Source organism: Nylanderia fulva, unplaced genomic scaffold (genome assembly GCF_048542155.1).
Source record: "Nylanderia fulva isolate GAGA-0341 unplaced genomic scaffold, ASM4854215v1 Scaffold78, whole genome shotgun sequence".
NCBI classification, from domain to species: domain Eukaryota; kingdom Metazoa; phylum Arthropoda; class Insecta; order Hymenoptera; family Formicidae; genus Nylanderia; species Nylanderia fulva.
Window position 1 is genome coordinate 237,159 of NW_028190894.1, and position 26,218 is coordinate 263,376.

The window sequence follows — 26,218 nt, forward strand, 5'->3', positions numbered from 1 at the left end:
ATAAACATAAAAATTAATAATACTTTAATTTTAAAATAATACGTTTAGAACTTATAAAAAAATATAATATATGGTATTCAGAGATAAAAAAATTTAACTTAGGAAAAAAGTTAATAAGTTTAAGGTAAAAAATAATTAATTGAAGTTAAAAATTAATACATTTTAAATTAACTAAGCTAAGTAAAAATTTATTAACTTTTTTAACTTTTAATTAATTAACTAGTTATACCTAATTCTGATTTTTGTTCATTTTTACTTGGAAGTATAAATGAAAATGCGTCTTTTATAGAAATAAAAAAAGGAAAGAGAGATTTTCTTATCATCAATCGAGCATGGGGGATGAGCTTCCATTATTCTTTATTGTAAATACCAACATTGTTGAAAACGTCGTATGTGCGTGAACTGTGCTCTCACTTATCGCGATAAATAGAAATAATGTCTTATTCATAGAGCTGATATATATAGGAGAGACACATCCTCTTTTTTTTCACAGTAAAAAGGATGGATGAAAAGATACCGCCTCGCGCGTGTCATTCATAGTCGAATGCTTGGTCCAGAGCCACGAGCCAACAGAAATCCGTTCGCCAACAGAAATAGGTAAATATTCTTCTTTGCAATATTTTCAAGAGTGTAATATTTTTCCTTAATTATTTCAAGTTTTCTTTTACATTTATCTTACATTTGTTTTTCTCTTAAATTTTTTTTCCTTTAAAATCTGTATATACATAATAAGTTTATATATCGGGTGTTCAAAATAAAGTGTGTTACAAACTTATATCTCGGAAACAAAGCATTTTAGAAAAAAATGTTTCAAACAAAAATTGTCTTCAAGGAGGTATAAGATGTCATTAGTTTGACCTTGGATAGTCGTTTGTAGGTCACATGAAAGTCACCATAAATTTCTTAAATTGAATTACCTATTTTTTATTAGCAACAAAATATTTTTCATTAAGTACTTTTTGAATTATAAAGGTTTGAAGTTCACAATTTTTTGACATAAAATGTAAAATATCTTGTAAAACATTTAGTTCTTGATAATCTTACTTTAACACTTTTATGCACGGAATAATAAGACCAAATAATTATTTTAAAAAAAGTATGTAATATATACAACAATACAACTGCGTACTTTTTTTAAAAGCATTGCAACTATTTGTTTTGTTTATACAAATTGATAGCTCTCATTATTCCGTACATAAAAGTATTAAGGTATTAAGATTATCAAGAACTAAATGTTTTACAAGATATTTTACATTTTATGTCAAAAAATTGTGAACTTTAAACCTTTATATAATTCAAAAAATACTTAATAAAAAAATATTTTGTTGCAGTGTTTTGAAAAGCTCTCGAGATAAGCTACAAGAATATATAATAAAAAATAGGTAGTCCAATTTAAGAAATTCACGATGACCTTTATGTGACCTACAAACGACTATCCAAGATCAAACTAATAACACCATCTTATATACCCTTGAAACCATATAACTTTTGTTTGAAACATTTTTCTCTGAAATGCTTTGTTTCCGAGATATAAGTTTGTAACGCTTTATTTTGAACACCTGGTATATATCTGCAGATATAAAAAATCTTTAATAGATACTAAAAAATAGCCCACCTTATATATGTATATTATTTCTTTCTTATTTTTTACAAAAAAATAGTTTTTGACTTTAATATTGTTTTTGACTTTAAAGATTAATTTTAAAAAATGAAAATTTTTTTAACAAAAGTTATACATTCTTTGAAGATTAATTTTTAAAAATGAAAACCGATTTTTATTTTTAATAAAAGTTGTAAGATTTTATCAAGATAAATTCAAATATTTTAATTAAGGATTTTCTTGATTTTTCTATGAATTACACGATTTTATATTTTATTTTGAAAACAATAAGTAATTAATAATTATAATTTTAGAGATGATTTCTCGAATAAGATGTCAAACAAATTTAATTGATATCTGTAAACAAATTGATATTGCTGATTTTGTTTATCTTTTGAAGTTAAATAATATTTATATGCGTAACATTTTTTGCAAAAGGCAAAAAAGAAAAAAATATTAAAAATTTTCATATAATCTCTTTTTTAAAGAAAATATCTTTAAATAGAATTGTCAAATTTATTTTGCACAAAATATATTTAAGGGAAATTAATCAATAGATAGAACGTAAGGACCAAATTTATTTGCTATTTTATTTGCCAATCTATAATGTCTCTTGATTTTTTCTTCTAAAATACATATTAAAAAACATAATCATATCAAGAAAGAAAAAATCAATCATACTAAAAAATATAAAAAGCAATAGATTATAGTAGCATTTGGCACAAATAAATTCAGAAATAATAAGTATACACATGATTTTGCGGTTAAAAAATGCGGTAATAAAATTATGCTATTGCAATTATGAATGAATCATTATATATTTCAAACATTTATTTATAATACACTATTATATGGATACACAATAACATTTTTCATTAAATACTAGACAAGCGCGCGCTTATTAATATATATTATAAATTCTAATTCACAATTGATTAATGTTCATAAATAACTAGTAACAACTTTACAAAAAACTATATATATATATATATATATTGATTTTTGTGTCCGTACTTATTGCAAACAAAATAGAAAAGTAAATTAAAAGTTATAACTTTAAAAATTAATTTTTTTATTGTTTACATCAAGCGTGATATTTTTAGTAGCTTTTGTGCAACCGGCGCGCAAAAAGTCGCCCTTTACGCCGCTTTTCTGCAATGATGATTGTTTATCTCGTGTCGCTTTGTTGTAAAATTGAAAGTATCAAGCAACTGTCATCGCGAAGATTAACAATTTGACAGTTAAAAAATAAAAAGAAAAACAATATCAATGGCGCGCGCAAAGTGCGTGCTTGTATTGTCTGGTCATTTAAAAACGGCATAAAAATTTTCAGCGTATGCTTTCTCATCTCTGACGACACAATTCAACATGGTCACGGCGAGCGAAAATAATAATTTTGTGCAACCGGCGCGTGAAAAGTCGCCTTTTACGCACATGATGGGATTTTAGAAAGGGCTCCCTTTCCACGCACCGGTCACACAAAATATCGTAGTCAACATGTGCAGGTCATAAATCGGCCAATCGTGCGGATTGTCACGCTTGGCTTCGCCTCGGCGCCAAACTTCCGCAATCTCGGCCGATTTACGATCCCCCGCACTTGTTAGCTAATATACTATTTTATATACAGATGTTTAACAGACTCGTTGAACTTGTTTTTTTCTTTTTTAAAGCAGAATGTATTATGTATATATATATATATATATATATATATATATATATATACCATATATGTAAAATATATATTTCTGTGAGAAAAAATCTACATTTATCATTAAAAATGAGAAGTATAATTTTCAACATAAAATTGCCAGTAATTATAAAGCGTATTAATTAATTACCTATACATTCGCAATTATCGCAAAGCGTTTACAAGCAAAAAGAGATATAGAACAATTTACGTACGCAATGATTTCATAATTAGATTTATTGCAATATCAGTTGTTACGATCGAAAATTGTAGGGTTTCGAGGGGAACATAAGATCGTGCCATTGATTTGACCTTGAATAGTCATGTGAAAGTCACGTGAAAGTCACTTTCAATTTCATAAATGGAACTACCTATTTTTCATTATATATTTTTGTATGTTATTTCAAAAGCTTTACAAAACCTTATACTAAAATATGTTTTCATGGAGTTCTTGTTGAGTTATAAAGGTCTAAAGTTAACAATTTTTTGACATAAAATGTAAAATATCTTGTAAAATATTCGGTTTTTGGTAATCGTACCTTAATACTGTTTTGCATGGAATAATGAGACAAATCAATTGGTGTAAAAAAAACATAATTGATTATAAAAAAAGTATGCAGCTGCATGTTGAATATTATATATATTTTTTTAAACAATTATCTATTTTCTTTATACTAGTTGATTGATCTCATTATTCCGCGCAAAAAAAGTATTAAGGTATGATTATCAAAAACTGAATATTTTATAAGATATTTTACATTTTATGTCAAAAAATTGTTAACTTCAAATCTTTATAACTCAACCAAAACTCTATAAAAATATATTTTAGTATAAGGTTTTGTAAAGCTTTTAAAATAACATACCAGAATATGTAATAAAAAATAGGTAGTTCCGTTTAAGAAATTGAAGGTGACCTTCACATGACTATTCAAGGTCAAATCAATGGCACGATCTTATGTTCCCCTCGAAACCCTACAACTTTTGTTTGAAACATTTTTTTGTATCTCAATTCGTTTCCAAGATAAAGAGCCCGCGTCGGACGTTAGATATCCTGTATATACATATATTATTCAATTTATTATTGACTGACATTAAAATCGGTCTAAATGATCTTGGAAAGTTGGTGTTACCAAAATATTTACCAAAATATTTGACTGAAACATCAAGCAATCACGATTTATTGCGAGCAATCACGATATTGATTTACGTGATTTTCTCTAAACATATGATGATATTTAAATGTTCCCTGCATTTCTAGGAAAAACCACTATGGTTTTTACATTATTCTAGATATATGAGACCTAAAACAACTCGAATTTTACTTTCCGCTCGAGGTCAAAAAATCACACTTTTTGGACATTCTCCTTTGGATAAGATTTTGTGAAAAAAATTTATTTCATCCCATAGAGTTCGTCAAATTTTGCAATTTTTTAACAAAAAAACATCTTAGTTTTTAAAAGGGTGGTTAAATTGGATTGTAGTCCTTATGTGGGAGGTTTTTCATCTACAGACTAAAATGACAGTACTTGGCCATGCTCTCAGACCACAATATGTTTATAAAAAACTTAAGTGCAACCCGATCTCTAGTATATAAAAGAAAATCTCTTCGCTTCTTAAGAATGCAGGTTTTCCTTCCCAAACAACTAAAAAGCTAATTCCCCGAGACTCTTCAGCCCCCAGACTTTATGGTCTCCTGAAAATTCATAAAGATTCAGTTCCATTACGCCCTATTGTCAGCAATATCGGAGTACCCACTTATCAATTAGCTCAGTTTCTTGTCAAATCTCTTCAAACCTTTACGGAACTCAATGATTCTCACATCAAAAACTCAATAGACTTTGTGAGCACAATTACCAAACTCAAAACAAAAACTAATGACATTCTTGTCAGTTTTGATATAGTATTTTTGTTCACGAATGTTCCAGTACAAGACACTCTAGATATTATTAAAAAATCTGAAAATATTGACTTAAATTTTTTCCCATTAATAAAACATTGCCAACCTATTTCTAATTCCAAGGAGAGTTCAATGAACAAACTTCCGGAGTAGCAATAGGATCTCCTATCTCACTTATCATTGCAAACATTTTTATGAAACATTTTGAGAACAGAATAAAATCCTGAAAAACGTACCTCTCAAACTCTCTACATGGTTCCGATATGTTGATGACACCTTTGTCATCTGGGGTCATGACAGAGAAACGCTCCTTTCATTTCTCGACTTTCTAAATTCCCAGCGCCCCAATATTCAGTTCACAATGGAAATAGAACAGAATAATCAGCTCCCTTTTCTAGACATGTTGGTTAAAAAGAACGAAGACGGCACCTTAGGCCATCGGGTTTATCGAAAACCAATACATAGATCGTTACTTCATGCCACCTCTCATCATCACCCGACTCAGAAAAATTCTGTCATCAATTCATTAATATACAGAGTCTTAACAATTTCTGAACCAACTTCCCTGAATGAAGAATTAGAACATCTTAACCAAGTCTTGACCAAGAATGGATACAACAGCAAAGACATCAATCGAACAACTGAAAGGCTAAAAAACAAAATTTCCAGTTCTACAAATACGAGTACATCAAGTGAAAAAGAAGAAGATAAAAAATGGTCCTTCCGTATCTTTAGGGTACAACAGAATGCATTAGCAGGATCCTGGGTAAACACAACATCAAAGTAATTTCCAAATCTCAAAATAAGATTGCGCAATTACTTCCTAATCCCAAAGACTAGAGACCACATTGCACTTAGAAACATCAGGTGTATACAAGACTCCTTGCTCCTGCAGAAAAGTGTACATAGGAAAAACTGGGAGAAAGATCAGTATACGAATTAAGGAACATCAACGGAGTGCTAAGTACTGTTATTTTAGTCAATCAGCTTTGGCAAAACATTGGATGGAGACGAGACACTCGGTACAATACGACAAAGCAACCAGACTAGTCTCCTCGCACAGCTATTTCGCCAGGAAATATCGTGAAACCCTAGAAATTCTGAAATATTCCGACAACCTCAACAAAGGTTGTCTAACAAACTACGACAAAAGTTATCAAACAAATCCTATTTGGCATCCTTAATATACACTCACACCACTAGAGGGCGTCATAAGGGAATACTCTCTTTTCCGTAGATGAAAAACCTCTCACAATACATACCCAGTAAACAAGAAATATTTAATCAACATTTTATAATGTTGATTTTATATAAATTTTCTAAACGTTATGATATAATGTTTTTTATATATATATATAAATATATCTTTAAAATATTATTAATAAATATTCTAAAAAAATATTTTAATTGATGTTTTATAAATGTTTTAAAAATATTATTTAACGTATATTGCTCAAAATATTAATAAAATATTTTAAAAACGTTAATTTCAACATTACCGAAACCTCTAAATCGATGTCAAAGTTTGTTCATAATGATGTTGCATACAATGTTAAAAACTATATACTTGCCAACAAAAATAACGTTGTAGCAATGATTTTTTGTTTACTGGGTATATTTATATATTTGATTATATATAAATATATATATATATACATTATCATGTCATGATGTACGATTAACTGTGATAGCTGACAACATTCTCATAGTAATAACGTATATAAAATTATGCATTAAATTATATGTAAAATATCTTTTAAAATATTAATTGAATTTTATGAGAAATGTTATAGTAGCATTTCAAAAATATAAGTAACAATATTTAGTAATAATATTAATTTCTTTTTACTGCTATACGACACGCAATATGCGCTTATTTATCTCTTATATAAATTTCGTCATGAGACAATATATAAAATTAGCCAAGTGGTTATTTTACATATATTAATAATATAATTGCATAGTCTGTTTTATAGTTGAACTAATTGCACTAGAACTTTGTTATGTTTAATAGCTCTTATAGCCCTTCTTTGTTTACAATTATTAATTTAACAGAACTAATTACTATTTTTATTTAATTGCACTAGAGTTTATCTTTTTCTCTTTCCAATTTTTTAAAGATTGGTTGTAACATACAGTATTGAAAAAAATGTTCACCTTTTCAATTATTGACGAAAAAACTACAGAAAATTATTAAGAATTAATAATTACATAAAGCTCAATTAAAAAGTGAAGTTCTCGTCTGATCACTGAAGTTAAGCAATGCTTGAGCACATGATTAGTATTTAGATGGGTGACTGCTTGAGAGCATTATTTTGTATAATAATATATAATCATATATATTTATATATGATCATATATACATATTTATATATGAGCATATTTTATATATATTCATATATAAAGTCTTATATACACTAGCCAAAAAAAGTAGGGAACACTTTATAAACCCTAAAAATTAGGTCATTTTCAAACTGTTGAAACTCGGCGAAAAATCATCGTAGGACAAATATTAATAAAGCATATTTTAAAGCTCGAAGTTTCAACTTTAACGCATGGTCGATGAATTTTTAAATTTTGTTAATCTTCCCTATTGTATGCTTTAAAAACGAACATACTGTTTTGTTTCTTAAAATTACGTATCTTTGACAACTTGAAACTCGATAAAAAAATTTCTTTTGAAAAATTTAACTAACATTTCAGAAAGTACAACATTTATTTTTAAAAGTTTTCTACGATTTTTTTTTGACCGATTTACACACTTTTGAAGCAAACCCTATATTTTTTAGAGATTACCATATGTTATAACTCGGTGAAAAATCATCGTAGACAAAAAATTAAAAAAGTATTTTGTGCAACCGGCACGCGAAAAGTCGCCCTTTACGCACATGATGGGATTTTAGAAAGGGCTCCGTTTCTATGCATCGGTCACACAAAATATCGTAGCCGCGGTCTTACATACAGGTCTGGAAACTCTCGTGGTGGGAGTGTTGTAGTTATTGTGATCGTTGTCACAGTAAACAACACTTTTTGATTATGACGAGCTCTATCGGTCGATAGAACAACTACGAAACGTCACGCGATATACATAAGTTATTAATAAATATAAATTAAATATAAATAAATAAAAATATGCCGAAAAATGCCGAATTCATGTATCGTTCCAAAGTGCAAAACAGCAGGCTATAAACAATGTAAAGATAAATTATCAGTGTGTTATTTAAAGTACCAAATGACGAAATAATTTGCAAAAAATGGGAATATGCTATTCCTGGAATAAATAAAATATATACAATAAGATATATATATATATAATAAGATATATATATATATATATATATATATATATATAAGATAAAATATATACAAATAAATACATTTGAATAGCAAAAAATTAAAATATTAATTTATAATATTATATAAATTAAATCAATTATAATACGCAAAGTACGTAGCAGTACGCGCGTACGCTTTTTACGCCGCATGTGACGGCACCCTTATTAATAAAGATTTTTGTGCCTAATGTAATAATTATTTTTTTTGTTTGTACTACTGTTTTGTTTTGTCCAGTTTTAAGTCAAAGGCTTTCTCTTAAGGAAAGGTTGTGTTCTGTATCTGTCAAAATAAAAAGTCTGATATTTGTTCCGTAATTTAAAGTCCTGTAAGTTACTTATATCCCAAGACAACAAAAAGATATAATTTTTAGCGTAAACTAGAAATTGATGTACGTTTCAGGACCCAAGTATAGCAAGCTGACGTCATTAAAACGCCAGAATGACATCATTTTGATGTTTATATAATGACATCGTTCGACATCAAAATATAACGTATATGTTTGCTACTTAGGGAGTTATTTATAAGGTCAAAGTTCGAAAAATTTTTTTAAATCATTACCATTTGAAAAATCCTAAAGAAACTCGAAATAAGACTTTTATTTAAGTTCTTTTCATAAAAAATTCAGATTTGACTTTGAGATTCTTTTTCAGTTCGAAAAAAAATCCGAACAAGCAGATATAATTTAAGTTGCATGTGTGTAAAGAATTGATAAGTAAACATTTTGTAGATAAAGATATGCTTTATTGCGGCCTCCTAAGAGTTTCAATGTGATACAATTTTTCATTACAACCAACCTCGCCTTCAATATCAGTACAATAATTATTTATAAAAAAAGAAAATAAAATAAAAATAAAAACAAACAATAGTAAAGTATTCAGAATACAAAAAAAATTAATACAAGAAATTTATAAATATAAAAACAAAATTACTGACAAAAAAAGAAGTTTCTTGTCAGTATAAACACCCTGTATATGCTCCCCTCTGAGATTCTTATCCTATTTTACAACTGTACATATACAATAAACAGAGAGATAAAACTCGATCGATCAGGGTCAACGCTGATCTCCAAACGAGGCCTCGCGGTCCGGCATTTACAAATCTTTGTTGTTATAGTCTTGCATAGATCGAACCTGCGAACCAAGTCAAACGAGCAACATATTTTATTTTATTGTATACTTTACTTGTTCAAGGACACTTGGCATATATACATACACATATATATTCAGCATGTATTCGGTCGGGATTATTCCTTGTTGGTTTTTTTTCTGCGAGAACATCACCCGATACGCGATCAAGTGATGCTGATGATACGAAACGCACAGATATCTTAAATTATCCATCAGCATCCAAGATCTTAAATTCCGGCAGAGTGCGTGTACGGAATAGAACTGTGCGTCGATTGCGCGAAGATTATTCATAATACATGTGATAAATGTACGTGTCTTCGGGGAAGACACGGCTGCTGAGGCTCACGGCTTCTCTGTTGAACGTAACATGTAACCTGCGGGCAACTAAATTCCTTCAATCGCGAAAGGTATCTTCACGCATTTTGCTCCGCATGCGTGTCCACTTTTACGCAACGTCCCCGTCGATTGTTTCGAATCTTCCGCGAACGATATGATGATTTATTTACGTCATATTTATTATTGCTAATACAGGAGCATATACGATATATGCTTTGTTGGATTAGCACGATGATCGATACGGTTTTGTTTTCAGAAAAAAATTGAAAAATGATAGACAAGGTCATTTTAGATCTTGATGATAACAAATACACGCATATTCGATGTAGTTTTGTGTAAGAGAAATTCGGAAAACAAAAATTGTCGCTCATCGACGCTATAAAAAATTATTTAGCGCTAAATGTGACATTTTATAGGTTAGGAAATTTCTTGTACAGAATTTTACGATTTTGTTTCGAGAAAAATTGATAATAAACATTCAGTTTCGATCTTCGTAAAAATTAATACATACATTCGATGTATTATTTTGTATTAAAAAAGACAAGTTTGAAAGTAAAAATTTCTGCTGGATACTCTAAAAAAATTATTAAATGCTAAAGATAACATTTTATAGGTTAGGAAATTTTATATCGACAAAATTTTATGAATGTGCTGTAATAGAAAAAAGCCAAGTTTGAATTATTTAAAAATCCACTTTATTGTATTATCAAAAGTGCTTTCAAGTACAAAACAAGATTTAAGGTAACAGGCAAAAAATATACAGGGTGTCCGGTAACTAACGGACCAACGATTATAAATGGATTCTTTGGTCAATTTGGGAACGATTTTTCCTCAGCAAAAATGTCGAAAAAGGTCATCATTTTTTACAATTTTCCAATATTTGTCATTATGTATCTTTATAACTAAGCCTCAAATTAAAATTTTATTATAGTAAACTCTACCTGAAATTAACTGAAGAATGTAATTATGTTAGACTTTTAACTCCAAAACGTTTAGTTTTCAAAAAACTCATTTTTTTCAATCGCTTATAACTCGAAAATTATTGACTTCTCAACATTTTTGCTAAGGAAAAATCGTCTCCAAATTGGCCAGAGAATCCGCCCTTAATCATTGGTCCGTTAGTTACCGGACACTCTGTATAGACAAATATAGGAGCACGGTTCTCGGTACCCCGGGCAAAGAATAGATGATCTATATTCTTTGCTATTATGTTACAGCTGTTAGCAGTGGAGAATGATTTGTATTATTTTCGATATTGACACTATACTATTATTCACTGGAATGCAAATGGCTGGGATACGTATAGTATATACACGCAAGTACCTCAGCTCGTGTGACCCCGGGGTATCAAGAACTGTGCTTCTATATACTCGTCTATATTTTTTGTAACAGGTCTATCGTGATATTTTGTGTTATTTTTTTATATACTCACAACATTAATTTTTAAACAATATATATATTATTTAATTGTATTAATTTATTTTTATATTATTTAAATCTATAGCTAAAGTCTTGCGCACAACGAAAAAAAAAAATATATATATATATATATATATCAGTTTTTTATTTTATTATTTTAAAATAAAATTCCTATTTTATATTTATTCCTAATATTTTCTCTATTGTGCACAGGACCCATAAAATATAAATTTTTGGTTATGTTGTGACTACATGACATATAATTTTTATATTTATATTTTATTCTTATTTTATCTCCAATTCCTACAATTTCTATTCCTATGATATTTAATATTTATTCCTATTCCTATAATATTTTCTCTATTGTGTGCCAGGACCTAAAGCAACCGAAAATCTATAGTTTACGTAACGTATATTATAGATTTGAAGTAGGATAGTGAATTTTGGAACACAGCTTACATGTAATATAAAATCTTTTTTATGTAATAATTAAAATTAGTTTAAGTGGGAGATTGGAATTTTTTCCTACGCATTTACTTTTGCAGTTCTAATAAACTGGATGAACAGACGCGGAACCATATAAATTATAGATTTTGTTCGCACTGAAACTCTCGGTATGATAGATTTTTTAACCTTCAAAAACGTCATCTTTTTTATTTAATTATTTTTTTTAAGCGACAATTTTTTTGTAACTTTAAATCTTTCTTCTTATGCCAAAATATTTTGAATGAGTGTATTTTTATCCAGATTTAAGGTGAGTGGGTCAAAATAAACATTTATTAAAAAATAAAATGTCAATTTAAATTTAATTAATTTAATTAATTGAAATTTAATCAATTTTTATATATCGCTTTTCGCGCGTTTAAGGTTTTTTTTTTAAAGAACTTTAATTTTATTAAGTATTTAATTTTATAATATTTTATCATTTGTATATATTTTTTTATACATTATTTTATTTTTCATATATTATTTTATTTACATTTTCTTCAATATTTGATTATGTACATTGCATCACTTTTAATTAATTTATTGTATAATTTTTCCCCTCAGATCTTTTATATGGTTGAACCTATTTGGCAACGATTCTCCTTGGAAAGACGACATCCATTTCCGGAAGCCTTAGTTTCCAATTATCTTGACCTCGCTATTTCTATGGATAATCCTGCATCCCCTCATCAAACGTGTACAAAAGCCAAGATGGAATCTTATCTTGGTACGTGCTATGCTCAAAATAATATCACCACGATGTGTGATGTACCCTGTCACGCAGCTTCGAGTAATTTAATTTATTGCCAACCTGGAGGATTCACAGATGTCACACGCAGTGTTAATGCTGATATATGTGCAGTGGATACAAAACATGAAAATTGTATTGATAAAGAAAGATATAGGACCATGAGAAAATGGATACGAGTCGGGAAAGGTAAAGATACTCTTCTCTTTTAAATTGTAAAATTTGAAAGAGATCTAAAGATATATACATATTTTTGTTTGGTAATTGTTGGAAGAACATAATTTTTCAAACACTTTTAGACAGATTGACTAGCAATTTGGATGATTTTTTTATCTTGAGACTTTTATCCTTTAATATCCTTGCACAAAACTTGTTGGAGGATCACTCCTACTTGTATCAGCACCATAACAAAAAAGCTTTAAATTGGAAGACTCGAAAGCCTCTGGTGATACAGGAGATACGTGAAGCGGATGCTAATGTAGGAGCATATTTTTCTGTATTTAATTGTTAAATTTGTAATAAGAATATTGTATGATATCTGTCAAATGTTCCAGGTAATATGCCTTCAGGAGGTTCAGGAGGATCATTTGCTGGATTTTGTAGCTCCATTCAAACAACTTGGATATGAATATGTGTATAAAAAGAGAACTAACGATAAGAAGGATGGGTTGCTCTTGTTATATCGCTCCAGTCAATTTGTTTTATTAGATTACGTGAAGGTGGAGTTATATCAATCTGGCGTCGAGCTTTTAAATAGAGACAATGTGGGAATAATCGCTAAATTGTCCCTTAGAGACAGCCCAGAAACGCAAATCGTGATCGCGACTACTCATTTATTATACAATCCGAGACGTAATGACGTGCGATTAGCGCAAATGCAGCTTCTGTTAGCAGAAATAGAACGAATGGCATTTATTGAGAACGCGATGTAAGTATGCGCTTGAATAAAATATGCTTATTTGAGTATCAAATGTCGAATAGTTATTATAATATATATTTATAACTCTGCAGAACGGGCCCGAAATATTTGCCGATCATATTGACAGGCGACTTCAACTTGGAACCATTCACAGGCGTTTACAAGTTTCTAACAGAAGGATCATTCGAGTATTATGGCAAAGGACGAAACTTGGAACCTTCTCAATATAGTTCTCTATCTAACTCTCTGATACCGTCACGATTATGCATTACTGATAATTGCCAGCATTTTAATATCTTGACTCAAAGATTGCGAAAAGAAGGCACTGGTAGAGTCATGGTATGTTCTTGATTGCAAATGCAAGAATAATTAATTTTTAATTTTTTTTTAAATCAAAGATTTTTTAATATACAGGAAGTCCCATAATGTGATGTCCATACTGAAACTGTATTTTTGATGTCATTCTAAGTCAAAGTTAATATACATTGCCCTAAAGTCGATTATTTTAAAGTTATAGTGAAAAAACAAAATTAAAGTAAGAATAGTATTATTTATTGAAGATAATATTATTTATTGAGAACAATAATATTAACTATTTTATAAATCGTTCAAAAAAATTTATAAAGAATTGTAAATTTCAAGCCTTATAACTCAAAAAGTAGAGAAAAACACTTTATTATAGTGTTTTGGCAAGCTCTCGAGATAAACTAAAAGAATATGTAATAAAAAATAGGGGTTTCTATTTAAGAAATTGAAGGTGACCTAATTTAATTCCAAGGTTAAATCAATGATACCATCTATCCTTGAAGTCAAAACTTTGAAGTATGAAACTTTTTTTTCGTCTTCCATACTTGCCTGGGGAAATTAAAATAAAACACTCGGAAGTTGTAATTCAAGTATTTCGTAAACACCCTGTATTGGGAGTTATCTTTTTAATTATGTCTCTGTCTAGCTGGAAAACAGTGAATTAGCTGTTGAGAAACAAAACGAGAATCTGTCGACGCCTTGTAACGTAAATGTGTTACAACAAAACAACGTCAACCTCACTACCGGTCGTGCTCAGACCATCGAGATCGTACAAGGCTATTCCGTGAGATTTTCATCTGGCACTTTGACGCATCCCTTCAACATGCACAGCGTTTACAGGCATACGAGTGCTCATGGTGAAAAGGAAGCGACAACGCATCAAGATGAATGGATCACGGTCGACTACATATTTTACAGCAATATCCAACCTATAGAGAAGTACGCCCTACCTACAGTGAGCCAATGCACCGCTTTACCAAATATACCAAATTTCGTAGTAGGTAGCGATCATTTGTGCATAGGCGCTACTTTTCAGTTACCAAGAAAGAAATCTGTGCTTTAAAAGATACTTTTTATATATCATTTTTTTCTTATTCTAAAACAAAAAATTCAAATCTTTAAAATTATTATTTATGAATATCAATAATTTATATAAATACAAATTCTCAAGATAGCTAATGAGCCATGCAATTCTTGAATTTGTATATTATTATATTATTATTTATATAGTCCTTTTCTTATACTATAATTGTTAAGAACTATGTTGATACTATACTAGAGAAAGATTAGAAATACTAGGTGCATTGTCAGTCTTTCAACATAATAATGCAAGGTTATGCACACTTTGATATGTGAATATATATTACAAATTCTTAGTAATTTTATTTTTAATATAGCCAAAGTGTGCTCAACTCACCGTTCGATATGGTTGATTTTTTTAAATTCTCGCCACATGATTCATTTTAGTTCGCGTTTTCTTATATAGTTCTGGTTTTTCAGCTAAATGCTGAAATTTTTACCTTTCCAAAAGTTAATATATTTTAGATATAAAAAACCCGATAGAAAATATTAAAAAAGTATAAAAATATAATTTTTTTTCTTTAATCATTTTTTGTTGATGATCACAATAAGCATATTAAATCTTAACAACTTTTTTTATAATTTAAAGGACAAGAATTTTACGTCCTATCAAATTTTATTTTAAAGATTTATGAATTATTATTAAGTTATTTTTTTGCGCAAAAAATACTGGCATGATTTTTATCAATTGCATATCTAACATATTGTAAACTGGAAAGAATATATATCATAATGTCATATGTTATATTATATGTTATAGAATATATACCATATTCAATATTCTATAATATATATAGAACTGTGATAGCAACTGTTATATTAGAACTACTAAACATAAAAAATAGGTAAAACATAAGAGACACAGCTGTAATTCTATATAACTTTATGATAAAAAAGTGTTGTATAATATTGTACAAATTTTGTATACAATATAATAAACAGAAAATATTCTCTTTAATAAATATTTCTTTATTTTACAAAGATAATAAAATAAGTAGTAAATATTCTCTTTAATAAACAGTATTTCCTTTTTGTTTGTTTTAAAGCAAAGATATTTCATAAAACAAGGAAAAACTGTCTATATTTTTAATCTTATTAATTTATATATTCTTATTCCTTCATAAAATTTTAATGGGATTTATTTGGAAGGTACCTTTGTGCAATTGCGGTTTTTTATATGCAACTACACAGGTTTTACCAACAAGATTATTTTCGTCACGCATGGAACAGTTTGCGTGACAAAATTTCGCAAATTTCTTGAATCGCACTTGCAACTCGGCATCGCCGCCATTAGGGCCAATCAGGAATTCGCATTTTAGCAAATTCGTCCTTCCCTTCATACAACATTCCAAGTATCTATAATCTGTCGTATATATCTCACTGATATCTCGGATTTTTATGTTTAGATCCTTTCTCAAAATACCCGTTACAAATACATCGTCTATCCAGAAATATTTACTGGAAGTCTCGGCATAATTTGTCAACCAATTTGCTATCTGTGGACTTGTAACGTACAGCCAACCGGAAATAAAATCAGGATAAATATTGCCCGCATATTCCATTTTACTCGCGTACCATTTATTGGCTAGTTCTCGAACCGGGATCATATTCCTCATGCTGTAGCCAATTAAAGAATCTTTCTCTATCACACTTGAATGTAATTTTTCTAATATGCCATATATATCTACAACTATATCGTCGTCCATCTTCATGATATATTTAACGCCTTCGCAATTATTTATTGCCCATCGAAGGCCCATCAAATGTTTGTGAGTCAAATTTCTATAAGTATCTAGGAAGTTCCCTTGAAGTATGTCACCGAATCGCCGGGATTCGTCTAGCAATGCTTTCTGCGACACGTGTGTCCTGTCCTTGGCATCATCATTTAACGTACCGAGTAGAAATACCCTTCCAATCCCTAAAGTCTGTAATTCCTCATTCGTGTAAGCTCGTCGTAGGGCACTTCTGGCTGAAGGGTCACCAGCGTAAGACGTGACGATCCATATCAGGTAAGTAGCGTTGCAGGATGGTTTGATTATGATTCTGGTGTTTCCTGATGATTTGTCCATCACTTTTTTTGCTGTCTGAGAGTGTATGAGATTCGTTTTCTTCGAAATCTGCACTTGTAAATCTCTCTCCATAAATATAAAAAATAACAAAATGCATCCTGTACAACCAAGCAGCAATAAGAACCCAAACTTGCAGCTCATGCTTGCCTGTCTTCATGTTTGCGGTTCATAAAATTGTGTCTTCATGTCTTTTACTATAATTAATTTAGAATCAGCAACAGTAGACATTCTCTAGGGATCCTCTGTTTGTATATTTTGCACAGCAGCTCCAGTTATTTTTAAATAGATAAGTAATTAAACTACAAATAAATATATTATTAAAATTAATTATATTCATTAAACTATGTTATAAATGTAAATATATATACATATATATAATTTATCAGGATTGTGAGTTAAGTATTTTTTAAAACTAAGTTAAGTTAATAGCTTATAAAATTAAGTTTAGTTACATTAAAATATTTATTAAATGAAAATGTCATAATTAAAAAATTTTTTAATTTAATATTTCTTACTTTTTTAAAAATTTATATAAAATAACAAAATAATAAAAATTGTTTTTTATATAGGAATGTATTTATTCTTTGTAATTATAACTATGAAAAAAATTTTAACTTAAAAAAAGGTCAAAAATTAACTCATTTTTAATTAAGCTAAGTTAAATATTTTTAAATTTTTCATTTAACTTCGGTTAGGTTAGATTAAGTTAGATGTAACTATAATCTTCTTCGCGTATTAAAATAAGATAAAATTCGGTTAAAAGCTAAAACTTACCTTACAATTACTTTATAAAAAACTAAAATAATTTTTTCTAATATCTTATTTATAATATTTTATATAAAAACAATTCATGTATTGCGCTCAGAGTTGGGTAGCGGGGAGCACACACTTTGGCCTAGTTTACATCAAGCACTTGATACGCGTATTAAATAGGAAATTACTAGTAAATTAATTCAGTTATTGGCTGACCAGGGGGTCGATTGTGTAACTTTTTCTAAAGTGAAAACGTGAAAAGTGAAAAATTTCCACCAATCACGCATTGATTTTAAAATGAAATCGATGTGTGATTGGAAGAAATTTTTCACTTTTCAGGGTGCGATTACATGGACGCGCGGAAACGCGGAAACGCGGAAACGCGGAAGAGAAAGTAACTAAACTTTACTAGAGTCCCGCATTTCCGCGCGTTCCGTTCCGTCTGTTTTGATTGCCTTATATTACATGGAGCACATTTTGAGCGGAAAAGCGGAACGGTATAGTGACAAATAGACATTTGTATTAATTTTTTAAATTTATATTTACTTAATTCATTGTAATTCCTTTTAATATGTTCATCTTTTCAACTTATCTATTGAATACAAGCATTTTAATCAATAAATATAGTTAAATATTAATATTTTATAATTCCCCGTTCCGCTTTTCCGCTCAAAATGTGCTCCATGTAATATAAGGCAATCAAAACAGACGGAACGGAACGCGCGGAAATGCGGGACTCTAGTAAAGTTTAGTTACTTTCTCTTCCGCGTTTCCGCGTTTCCGCGTTTCCGCGCGTCCATGTAATCGCACCCTCACATTTTCACTTTAGAAAAAATTACACAATCGACTCCCAGGGTACTTATTACGGTTCTTTGGGTGAGTTTGCTCACGAGATAAAAATCACAAAAGTGAGAGATTTACTAGGTTGTCTACGCTTTTATTGGTCAAAATCTAGTGAATCTCTCATTTTTGTGATTTTTATCTTGTGAGCAAACTCACCCAAATAACCGTAATAGGTACCCAGGGTACTTATTACGGTTCTTTAGGTGAGTTTGCTCACGAGGTGAAAATTACAAAAGTGAAAAGATTTACTAGATATCGACAAATGAAACCGTGGGTACTCTAGTAAATTTCCTCACTTTTGTAATTTTCACCTCGTGAGCAACTCACTCAAGATACATAATCTACCCTCTGTTCAAATACACTAATTGATACGCGTATCAAGTGCTTGATGTAAACTAGGCCTTTTGCATAAGCGCATAAGAATATGTATAAGAAATTCGATTGGTTGAATTTCTTATGCATACGTTTATAGACCAATCAAGATTTTCATGTTTACGCTTATGCGCCTATGCAAGAGTGTGTGTGCTCCCCCCCTTTAGGATTGAGATTAGATTGAAATTTCACCAATCAGAGCAAAGTTTATAAACTTGAGATTAGTTTTCTTGCTTCTGATTGGTTATATTTCAATTTAATCTCAATCCTAATCCATAGTCTGATACGGGCTTAATAGTCGTCTATATTCTTTGGTTCAGCAATAAAGAACAAACCTATTGTAGACCTCGCTTCATATGTACACTTTTTGCACTTTAGTGTAGAAAGTTCAATCACAAAGTGCAGTTGGTATAAAGAAAAATAGTGTGTTTGGAAGAAGAGTAAACGTTTAACACGTTGCGTATAGAATTGAAAAAATGGAAATCGATATGGTTGACAATTATGAACAATTGAGACATTTATCAAATCCTGTCGTGCAACAATTAGACGATGATATGCAGCTGACATTGATAAACCTTCCTGACGTTTGTTTGGAGGCGATCCTGTCTAACCTCTCTTACGATGAGATTTCTAAATATAGGATTGTAAGATTGCCTTTTATAAGACAGAAAAGATTCTCTCTGCTTATATTTAATCGCAAAACATATTTGTATATAACATTTATATATATATATATATATATAGATATTTATTTATTGATATTTTGGTTAACATTTTTTTGGAATAGGTTTGTAGACAATTCAATCGGATTTGCAAGAAGTTACTTAATCGTGGTTTTAATTTGATGGAAAAATACCATGCACAGTGCCTTCGCGCAGTCAAGAGTAAATTACCGAGGAGAGAATCCGAGAGAAGAAGTCACCCTCTCGCACGTCATTGTGACATATTGACGGCGATTGAAACACGAATTTCCATGCTATCAATGACATTCATTAAATATGTGGATCTGAACGTTTGTTGTTTTATTCCAGGAAAGGTAATTGATTCTTTATAAAAAGCATCGCAATAATTATTTATTTTTAATTTGATAATTGATTAATATATACATATCCCAAGTAGCAAACTAGCGTCATTATGACATTTAATAACATTTTTTGACTTTAATTTTGAATAATATTTAATAACGTTTAATGACATTTAATGATGTCATTATGACGTTTAATGACATTTAATGACATTATTATGACGTTAAATGACATGTAATGACATCATTATGACGTTTAATGACACTTAATAATGTCATTATGACGTTAAATGATATTTAATGATGTCATTATGACGTTAAATGATATTTAATGATGTCATTATGACGTTAAATGATATTTAATGATGTCATTATGATGTTTAATGACAATGTCATGACATTAAATGACATTAATGATGTCATTATAACGTTTAATAACACTTAATGATCCCAGACAGCACCAAATCCAAAATCGGCGCATAAAATATCTTTAAAATATGTTTAAGATGTCTTTCGGATATCATATCATAAGATTTCTTAAAGCTGTCTTAAAGATTTCTTAATGATATCTTATGCGCCAATTTTGGGCTAGGTACTGTCTGGGATGTCATTATGATGTTTAATGACATTTAATGACATCATGATGTTTAATGATGTCAGTTTACTACTTGAATATTATATAAAGTAATAGAATATATAAATATATCTATATGTCTTTATTTGGAATGTTATCATGCATAATTTAAAAAAAATTATTTTAATTTAGTAAATTTTGTATTCATCTTGTGTATACTTTATAACATTGTTAAATATATATATTGCAATTATGCATTTAGGTGATTGATGAAATTTTTCGTGTCCTTCGATTAATTCGAGAAACAAAGACACCACCTAGAGCACACGAAATACTTCAAGAGCTCCGTGATATAAGCAGTATGGCTATGGAACATTTTGATGAGAAGATTTTGCCAGATTTAAAGCACAATATTTGCACATCCATGATCGGAACTGTAAACTCGTACGATTTACCTAGCGGAATCATGATCTCCTCCAATAGAAATAACTCTGCACTGCCACATTGCAACAATCACAGCTCAAGCTGCTCGGAGAAGCTAAACCAAACATTTAAGAAAGTTAACAATCGTATGAAGAGGAATAAGATATTTTTCCTGTCTGTGAGAAATCAAATGAGCAGAATAAAGCTCAGAATGCAGAGGCAGGATTATCAGATACGAATGCAAAATTTAAAATTGCAGAAACAAATGAGAAAGATACATGACCAAGACATGCAGTTGGCCGAGATGCGGAAGCATCTTGAGGAATGGGAGCAGAAAATGGTCGATTTGACTACCGAATTGAGCCGGGCGCGAGAAGAGACTCAGAATCCGGATTCGTTGGAAAGTCGCAAGCGAAAAGCGCACATCGACATTATCAATACTGACGCCGAGACGCTTCAACAGACGAATGAGTTGCATGCTAAGAAGCGGAAACTTATAGTGGAAAGAAAATTGTCAAGTGACGCGCAGGACATGAAGTTTAAGAAATTTATGTCGGAATTACTTGCGAAAACTGCGTTAGATAAATACCTCGTTGGTCCGTCGTGCTCGCGTTAATTTGGCTTTTCTACTTAATATTTTTATTGCACGAAAATTTTGTGCAGAATTAAGGCTCCTGGTTCCTCGCCTCTGACGTCACAATCTAACGTGGCCATGGCGAGAACTCGGAAGCCTTAATATATTCTTTATATGAAATTTTTTAACTGTTATATAATATAAAATAGATATAGCAAATATAATATATATATAATTTATATATTAATTATATATATATATATATGTATATACGTGTGTGTGTACACACACACACACACACATACAGGGTGTTTTATTTTAAATGACGTACTTCGATAATTCTTCAACGAAGCATTTTCAGCAAAAATGTTTCAGACAAAAGTTGTATGGTTTTGAGAGGGATATAAGATGGTGCCATTGATTTGACCTTGAAAAGTTATTTGAAGGTCACGTAAAAGTCACCTTCAATTTCTTAAATGAAACTATCTACTTTTTATTCTTGTAGCTTATCTCGAGAGCTTTCCAAAACCCTATAATAAAGTATTTTTCCATGGAGTATTCTGAATTATCTTTTTTCATGGAGTACTCTTTGAATTATAAAGGTTTGAAGCTAACAATTTTTTGACATGTAAAATATTTATAAAATATCCAATTTTCGATATTTTCGATCATGCCTTAATACTTTTTTGCACATTATAATAAGATCAATCAATTGATGTAAAAAAGATACATAATTGCTTATAAAAAAAGTATGCAACTGCATGTTGAATATTCTTTTTGAAATAATTATCTGTTTTTTTTATACCAATTGATTGATCTTATTGTAATGTGCAAAAAATATTAAGGCATGATTATCGAAAATTGGATATTTTATAAGATATTACATTTTATGTCAAAAAATTGTTAGCTTCAAACCTTTATAATTCAAAGAGTACTCCATGAAAAAATACTTTATTATAAGGTTTTGGAAAGCTCTCGAGATAAGCTATAAAAATATACAATAAAAAATAGATAGTTCCATTTAAGAAATTGAAGGTGACTTTCAAATGACTTTTAAAGGTCAAATCAATGGCACCATTTTATGTCTCCCTCGAAACCATACAACTTTTGTCTGAAACATTTTTGCTGAAAATTCTTTGTTAAAGAATTATCGAGGTGCATCATTTAAAATGAAACACCCTGTGTATATATATATATATATATATATATATATATATATACACAATTTTTATCTGATTATTTGCTATTATTAAACAACTATTATAAGAAAGTTTAGGTGAAAAATTACTTTTTTGATCAATTAAACATTAAACTATTTTAAATCAAAAAGGCATGAACGGCTCATAAAAACTAAATATAAAAGGATAAAAACAAGGGCTAAGAGCCAAGTGGTCGTGCGAATAATCTTGAATTTATTAAAACTTGAATTGGACGTTTTGGTCTAATTTAGACCTAATTAAACTATTTTGTTGTTTTATTATAAGATTAACATAAACTGTACAAAAATATATTCAGCCAAATTTATAGTGTTTTATTGTAAGATTTCTATATGCGATATAATATAAAATGTTATAAAAAAATTTATGCTATTAATATTAGAAAAAAAATTATTATTTTATTATGTGCATTTATCAAAGAATTAGAGAACAAGGACAATAAATTAAATATTGCAATGATATATTCAAGTACATTTCTTTAAAATAATTTTTACTTATTATTTTAGAGAGATCATTTTTTATCATTGCAAGATATTAATTTTATTTCTAGTGTTATATACGCCCTTTAATACATATATGTATATATTGATTTCATTATAGTATTCATTTTGTTCGTATGTAATATTATGTATATAATCATAACACACATATAAAAAAAGACTGTAATTTATAATTAAACATTACTCATACACGATTTAACTTTGTATTTTATTACCATCTTTTATTCATGATACACAACTTTATAGACACATCTGAAATGAAAAGAAAACATTATTTTTATAAATATACATGAAATAATTTATATGTAATTTATCTGCATAAATAAATATATATACTGATTTTATCATTGGAGATATAATTAAAAAAAATTTAAATAGATAAAGAAGATTAAAAATTATTTATATGTAATCAAAATATTTTAAATCAATCAATTTAAAATGTTGACCTATATTTGAGAGATAACAAAATTTTCTCATAAATTATAAAATATACACATAAATATAGGTTCGATTAATGTATGTGTTTACTGTGATAAAATTCAATGAACTATGCATATAACTTTCTCATTGTTTATATTACATTATTAAAATCAATTATTAATTAATTTTAAGGCTCCTGGCTTTTCGCTGACCGTGTTGAAATTGTGACGTCAGAGACGAGAAAACACGCTGAAAATTCTAATTTTCGAAGTATTTTAAAAGTATACATGCTAAAGCCATCTGAAATAGAGTTTTATCGAAATTTTTTTTTCATTAAAAAATTAATTAAGAGTCGGAGCTCCGTTTACTTAGCCGGTCAACTTCGACTTAAATAGTATATTGTGTATCAAGTGCGGAAAGTTGACAATTGGTCACGAGTGCGGGGGATGGACGCACGAGCCGAAGGCGAGTGCGACCACCTCACACGAGTGAACAATTGTCAATTCGCACTTGATACACTTACTATTTTGTATTGCAAGTGCAGATAAAGTGGCTGTTTCGGCGCGTTTTCTGTGCGCGAGGCGGCCGATCGCACGCCGCTATCTTGCCGCGGCACGGTGGGGGAATAGCCGTGTTCAATACATTTTCTACGGCTTGAGCCGTATACAATGACTTTTAACGCGGCTCAGCCGTAGATAATGGCTTTGAATGCGGTGATCGAGTTTGTTATATAGAAAAAAAACACGCTCAAATATAATTTTAAAATTTTGGCATAAAAATTATATTATTTTTTCTATTTCATAATATTTTATTTTAATATTATTATTTTTTTCATAATAGTTTATTTTTCTTCTTCACATTTTTATTTCTATTAAAGTTTTATTATATTTACGATCTTAATTTAATATATATTAATCTATAAATATATATTAAAAATGTTTATTTTATTATAGATTAATATTTTTTTTATTTAATCAAATAATTTAAAGTTCAATAATTATTTTTTAATTATTATAGTTAATTAAAAATCATAAAAAAACATATTAGCATTTTATATTATAAAAATATATTATATTATATTTTAAAAATAATATAAATATAATGTTTAAAAAAGTTTATATTTGTATTTAAGTATTCAAAATACACACACACACACACACACACATATATTGTATGTATGTATGTTTATGTATATATAGTAACCCCTAAATGGGCATAATATTATCGTATATTTTTGTTTGTGAAGATTTCTCATATAAATAAGAATTTTCCTTTAAGCTTCAATATTTACTCTCAACATATTCAAAATCCCTGGTAAAATATTTAGCAAATAAACTCTCGGAAGAGAAATATATGTGAATGAAGGATGAATATAATATGAAGGAAAATTAATTGTCTCTTGTCTTTCATCAAAAAACTCCCTTTGGGGATCTTGCTAAATATTTTACCAAAGGCATATTTTTTGTGTCTCGAATGTTTTAGAATAAGTTTTATTGGCATCATTAACATAAACTTCTAAAAAGATCTAATTTAATATATCTTTTTGATTTCTATTACGAGATATCTCAAAAAAGTAATCTTTTTGATTTCTATTACAAGATATCTCAAAAAAGTAATCTTTTTGATTTTTATTACAAGATATCTCAAAAAAGTAATCTTTTTGATTTCTTTTATAAGATATCTCAAAAAAGTAATCTTTTTGGTGACTGTCAGAAGAAATCTTTTTTTTCTCTAAATACGACGCATAAGAGCTCTTTCTGATCTCATTATGTTGGCTTTCGAAACCAATTTTTGGATGTCCAAATCTTGAAGAAGAAAACTTTAAGAATTCTTTCTGATATCAATTGGCTATCTGGGTTGGCATCCAATTAGGTTTGTTAAAGCTTTGAATAAAGCTGCTTCAAACTGAGGACCTTGATCTGTTGTAATGCTGATAGGAGAACCAAAACGCGCTACCCAATGTGAATAAAATGTTGTAGAAATAGTTTCAGCAGAAATCTCAGAAATAGGAACAGCTTCAGGCTATCTGGAAAAACGATCAATCATAGTAAGACAATAACGGTAATTTTGACAAATAGGAAGTGGTCCAACAATGTCTAAATGCACATGCTGAAAGCGTTGATCAGGAATTGCAATCTTAATTGGAGAATTCTTGGTGTGTCTTGAAATCTTCGCACGTTGACATGGAAGACAAGTTCGAGTCCATTCCTTCACATCTTTCTTCAAAGAAGGCCAAATGAATTTCAGTAGTAATTGTTTAGATGTCAATCTGCCGCTGGGGTGAGCGAGTCCATGAACAACATCAAAAATTCTCTTGCGTAAGAGTTTAGGAACATATGGACGAATTAATTCCGAAGAACAATCACAATAAATAGGTATGGTTGATCCTGAAAGAATAAGTTTCTTCAACAGAAGTGAAGAATTTGAAGAAAGTAAAACTTGAAGTTCTTCATCTTCTTTCTGATAATTAGCAAGTTCTTCTAAAGAAACTATAATAGGCATTGAAAT

The 26,218-nt window shown here is 29.4% G+C and overlaps 3 protein-coding genes and 1 long non-coding RNA gene across 11 annotated transcripts; 2 read left to right on the top strand and 2 right to left on the bottom strand.

Annotated features, from left to right (window-relative positions):
• The first annotated feature begins 503 nt into the window (after positions 1–503).
• angel (protein) lies at positions 504–15,591 on the top strand. Of its 8 annotated transcripts, none has more exons than XM_029303861.2 (7): positions 9,592–10,054; positions 12,453–12,615; positions 12,706–12,825; positions 12,936–13,114; positions 13,191–13,564; positions 13,648–13,894; positions 14,508–15,591. In XM_029303861.2, the coding sequence occupies exons 1-7, from the start codon at positions 9,953–9,955 to the stop codon at positions 14,922–14,924; spliced, it is 1,602 nt and encodes a 533-aa protein (XP_029159694.1). In that variant the 5' UTR covers positions 9,592–9,952; the 3' UTR covers positions 14,925–15,591. The 8 variants fall into 8 exon arrangements, with proteins under 8 accessions (XP_029159698.1, XP_029159694.1, XP_029159695.1 ...); XM_029303862.2 differs by having other exon boundaries at positions 12,715–12,825; XM_029303860.2 differs by lacking the exon at positions 9,592–10,054 and adding exons at positions 10,597–10,724; positions 11,948–12,156 and having other exon boundaries at positions 12,453–12,825.
• On the bottom strand, positions 9,240–10,422 carry LOC146720098 (uncharacterized). Its single transcript, XR_014926220.1, has 2 exons — positions 9,733–10,422; positions 9,240–9,650 (listed from the first exon to the last, which is right to left on the bottom strand). It is a non-coding gene; the product is annotated as an uncharacterized LOC146720098 (long non-coding RNA).
• Positions 15,592–15,889: 298 nt separating the features above from the next.
• Positions 15,890–17,930, bottom strand: LOC114931715 (beta-1,3-galactosyltransferase 5). Its single transcript, XM_029303867.2, has 2 exons — positions 17,785–17,930; positions 15,890–17,309 (listed from the first exon to the last, which is right to left on the bottom strand). Exon 2 carries the CDS (start codon positions 17,149–17,151, stop codon positions 16,060–16,062), a length of 1,092 nt encoding a protein of 363 aa, XP_029159700.2. The 5' UTR covers positions 17,152–17,309; positions 17,785–17,930; the 3' UTR covers positions 15,890–16,059.
• A 1,420-nt stretch (positions 17,931–19,350) lies between these two features.
• On the top strand, positions 19,351–22,129 carry pall (F-box protein pallbearer). Its single transcript, XM_029303869.2, has 3 exons — positions 19,351–19,622; positions 19,766–20,014; positions 20,839–22,129. The coding sequence occupies exons 1-3, from the start codon at positions 19,455–19,457 to the stop codon at positions 21,613–21,615; spliced, it is 1,194 nt and encodes a 397-aa protein (XP_029159702.1). The 5' UTR covers positions 19,351–19,454; the 3' UTR covers positions 21,616–22,129.
• Positions 22,130–26,218: the final 4,089 nt, after the last annotated feature.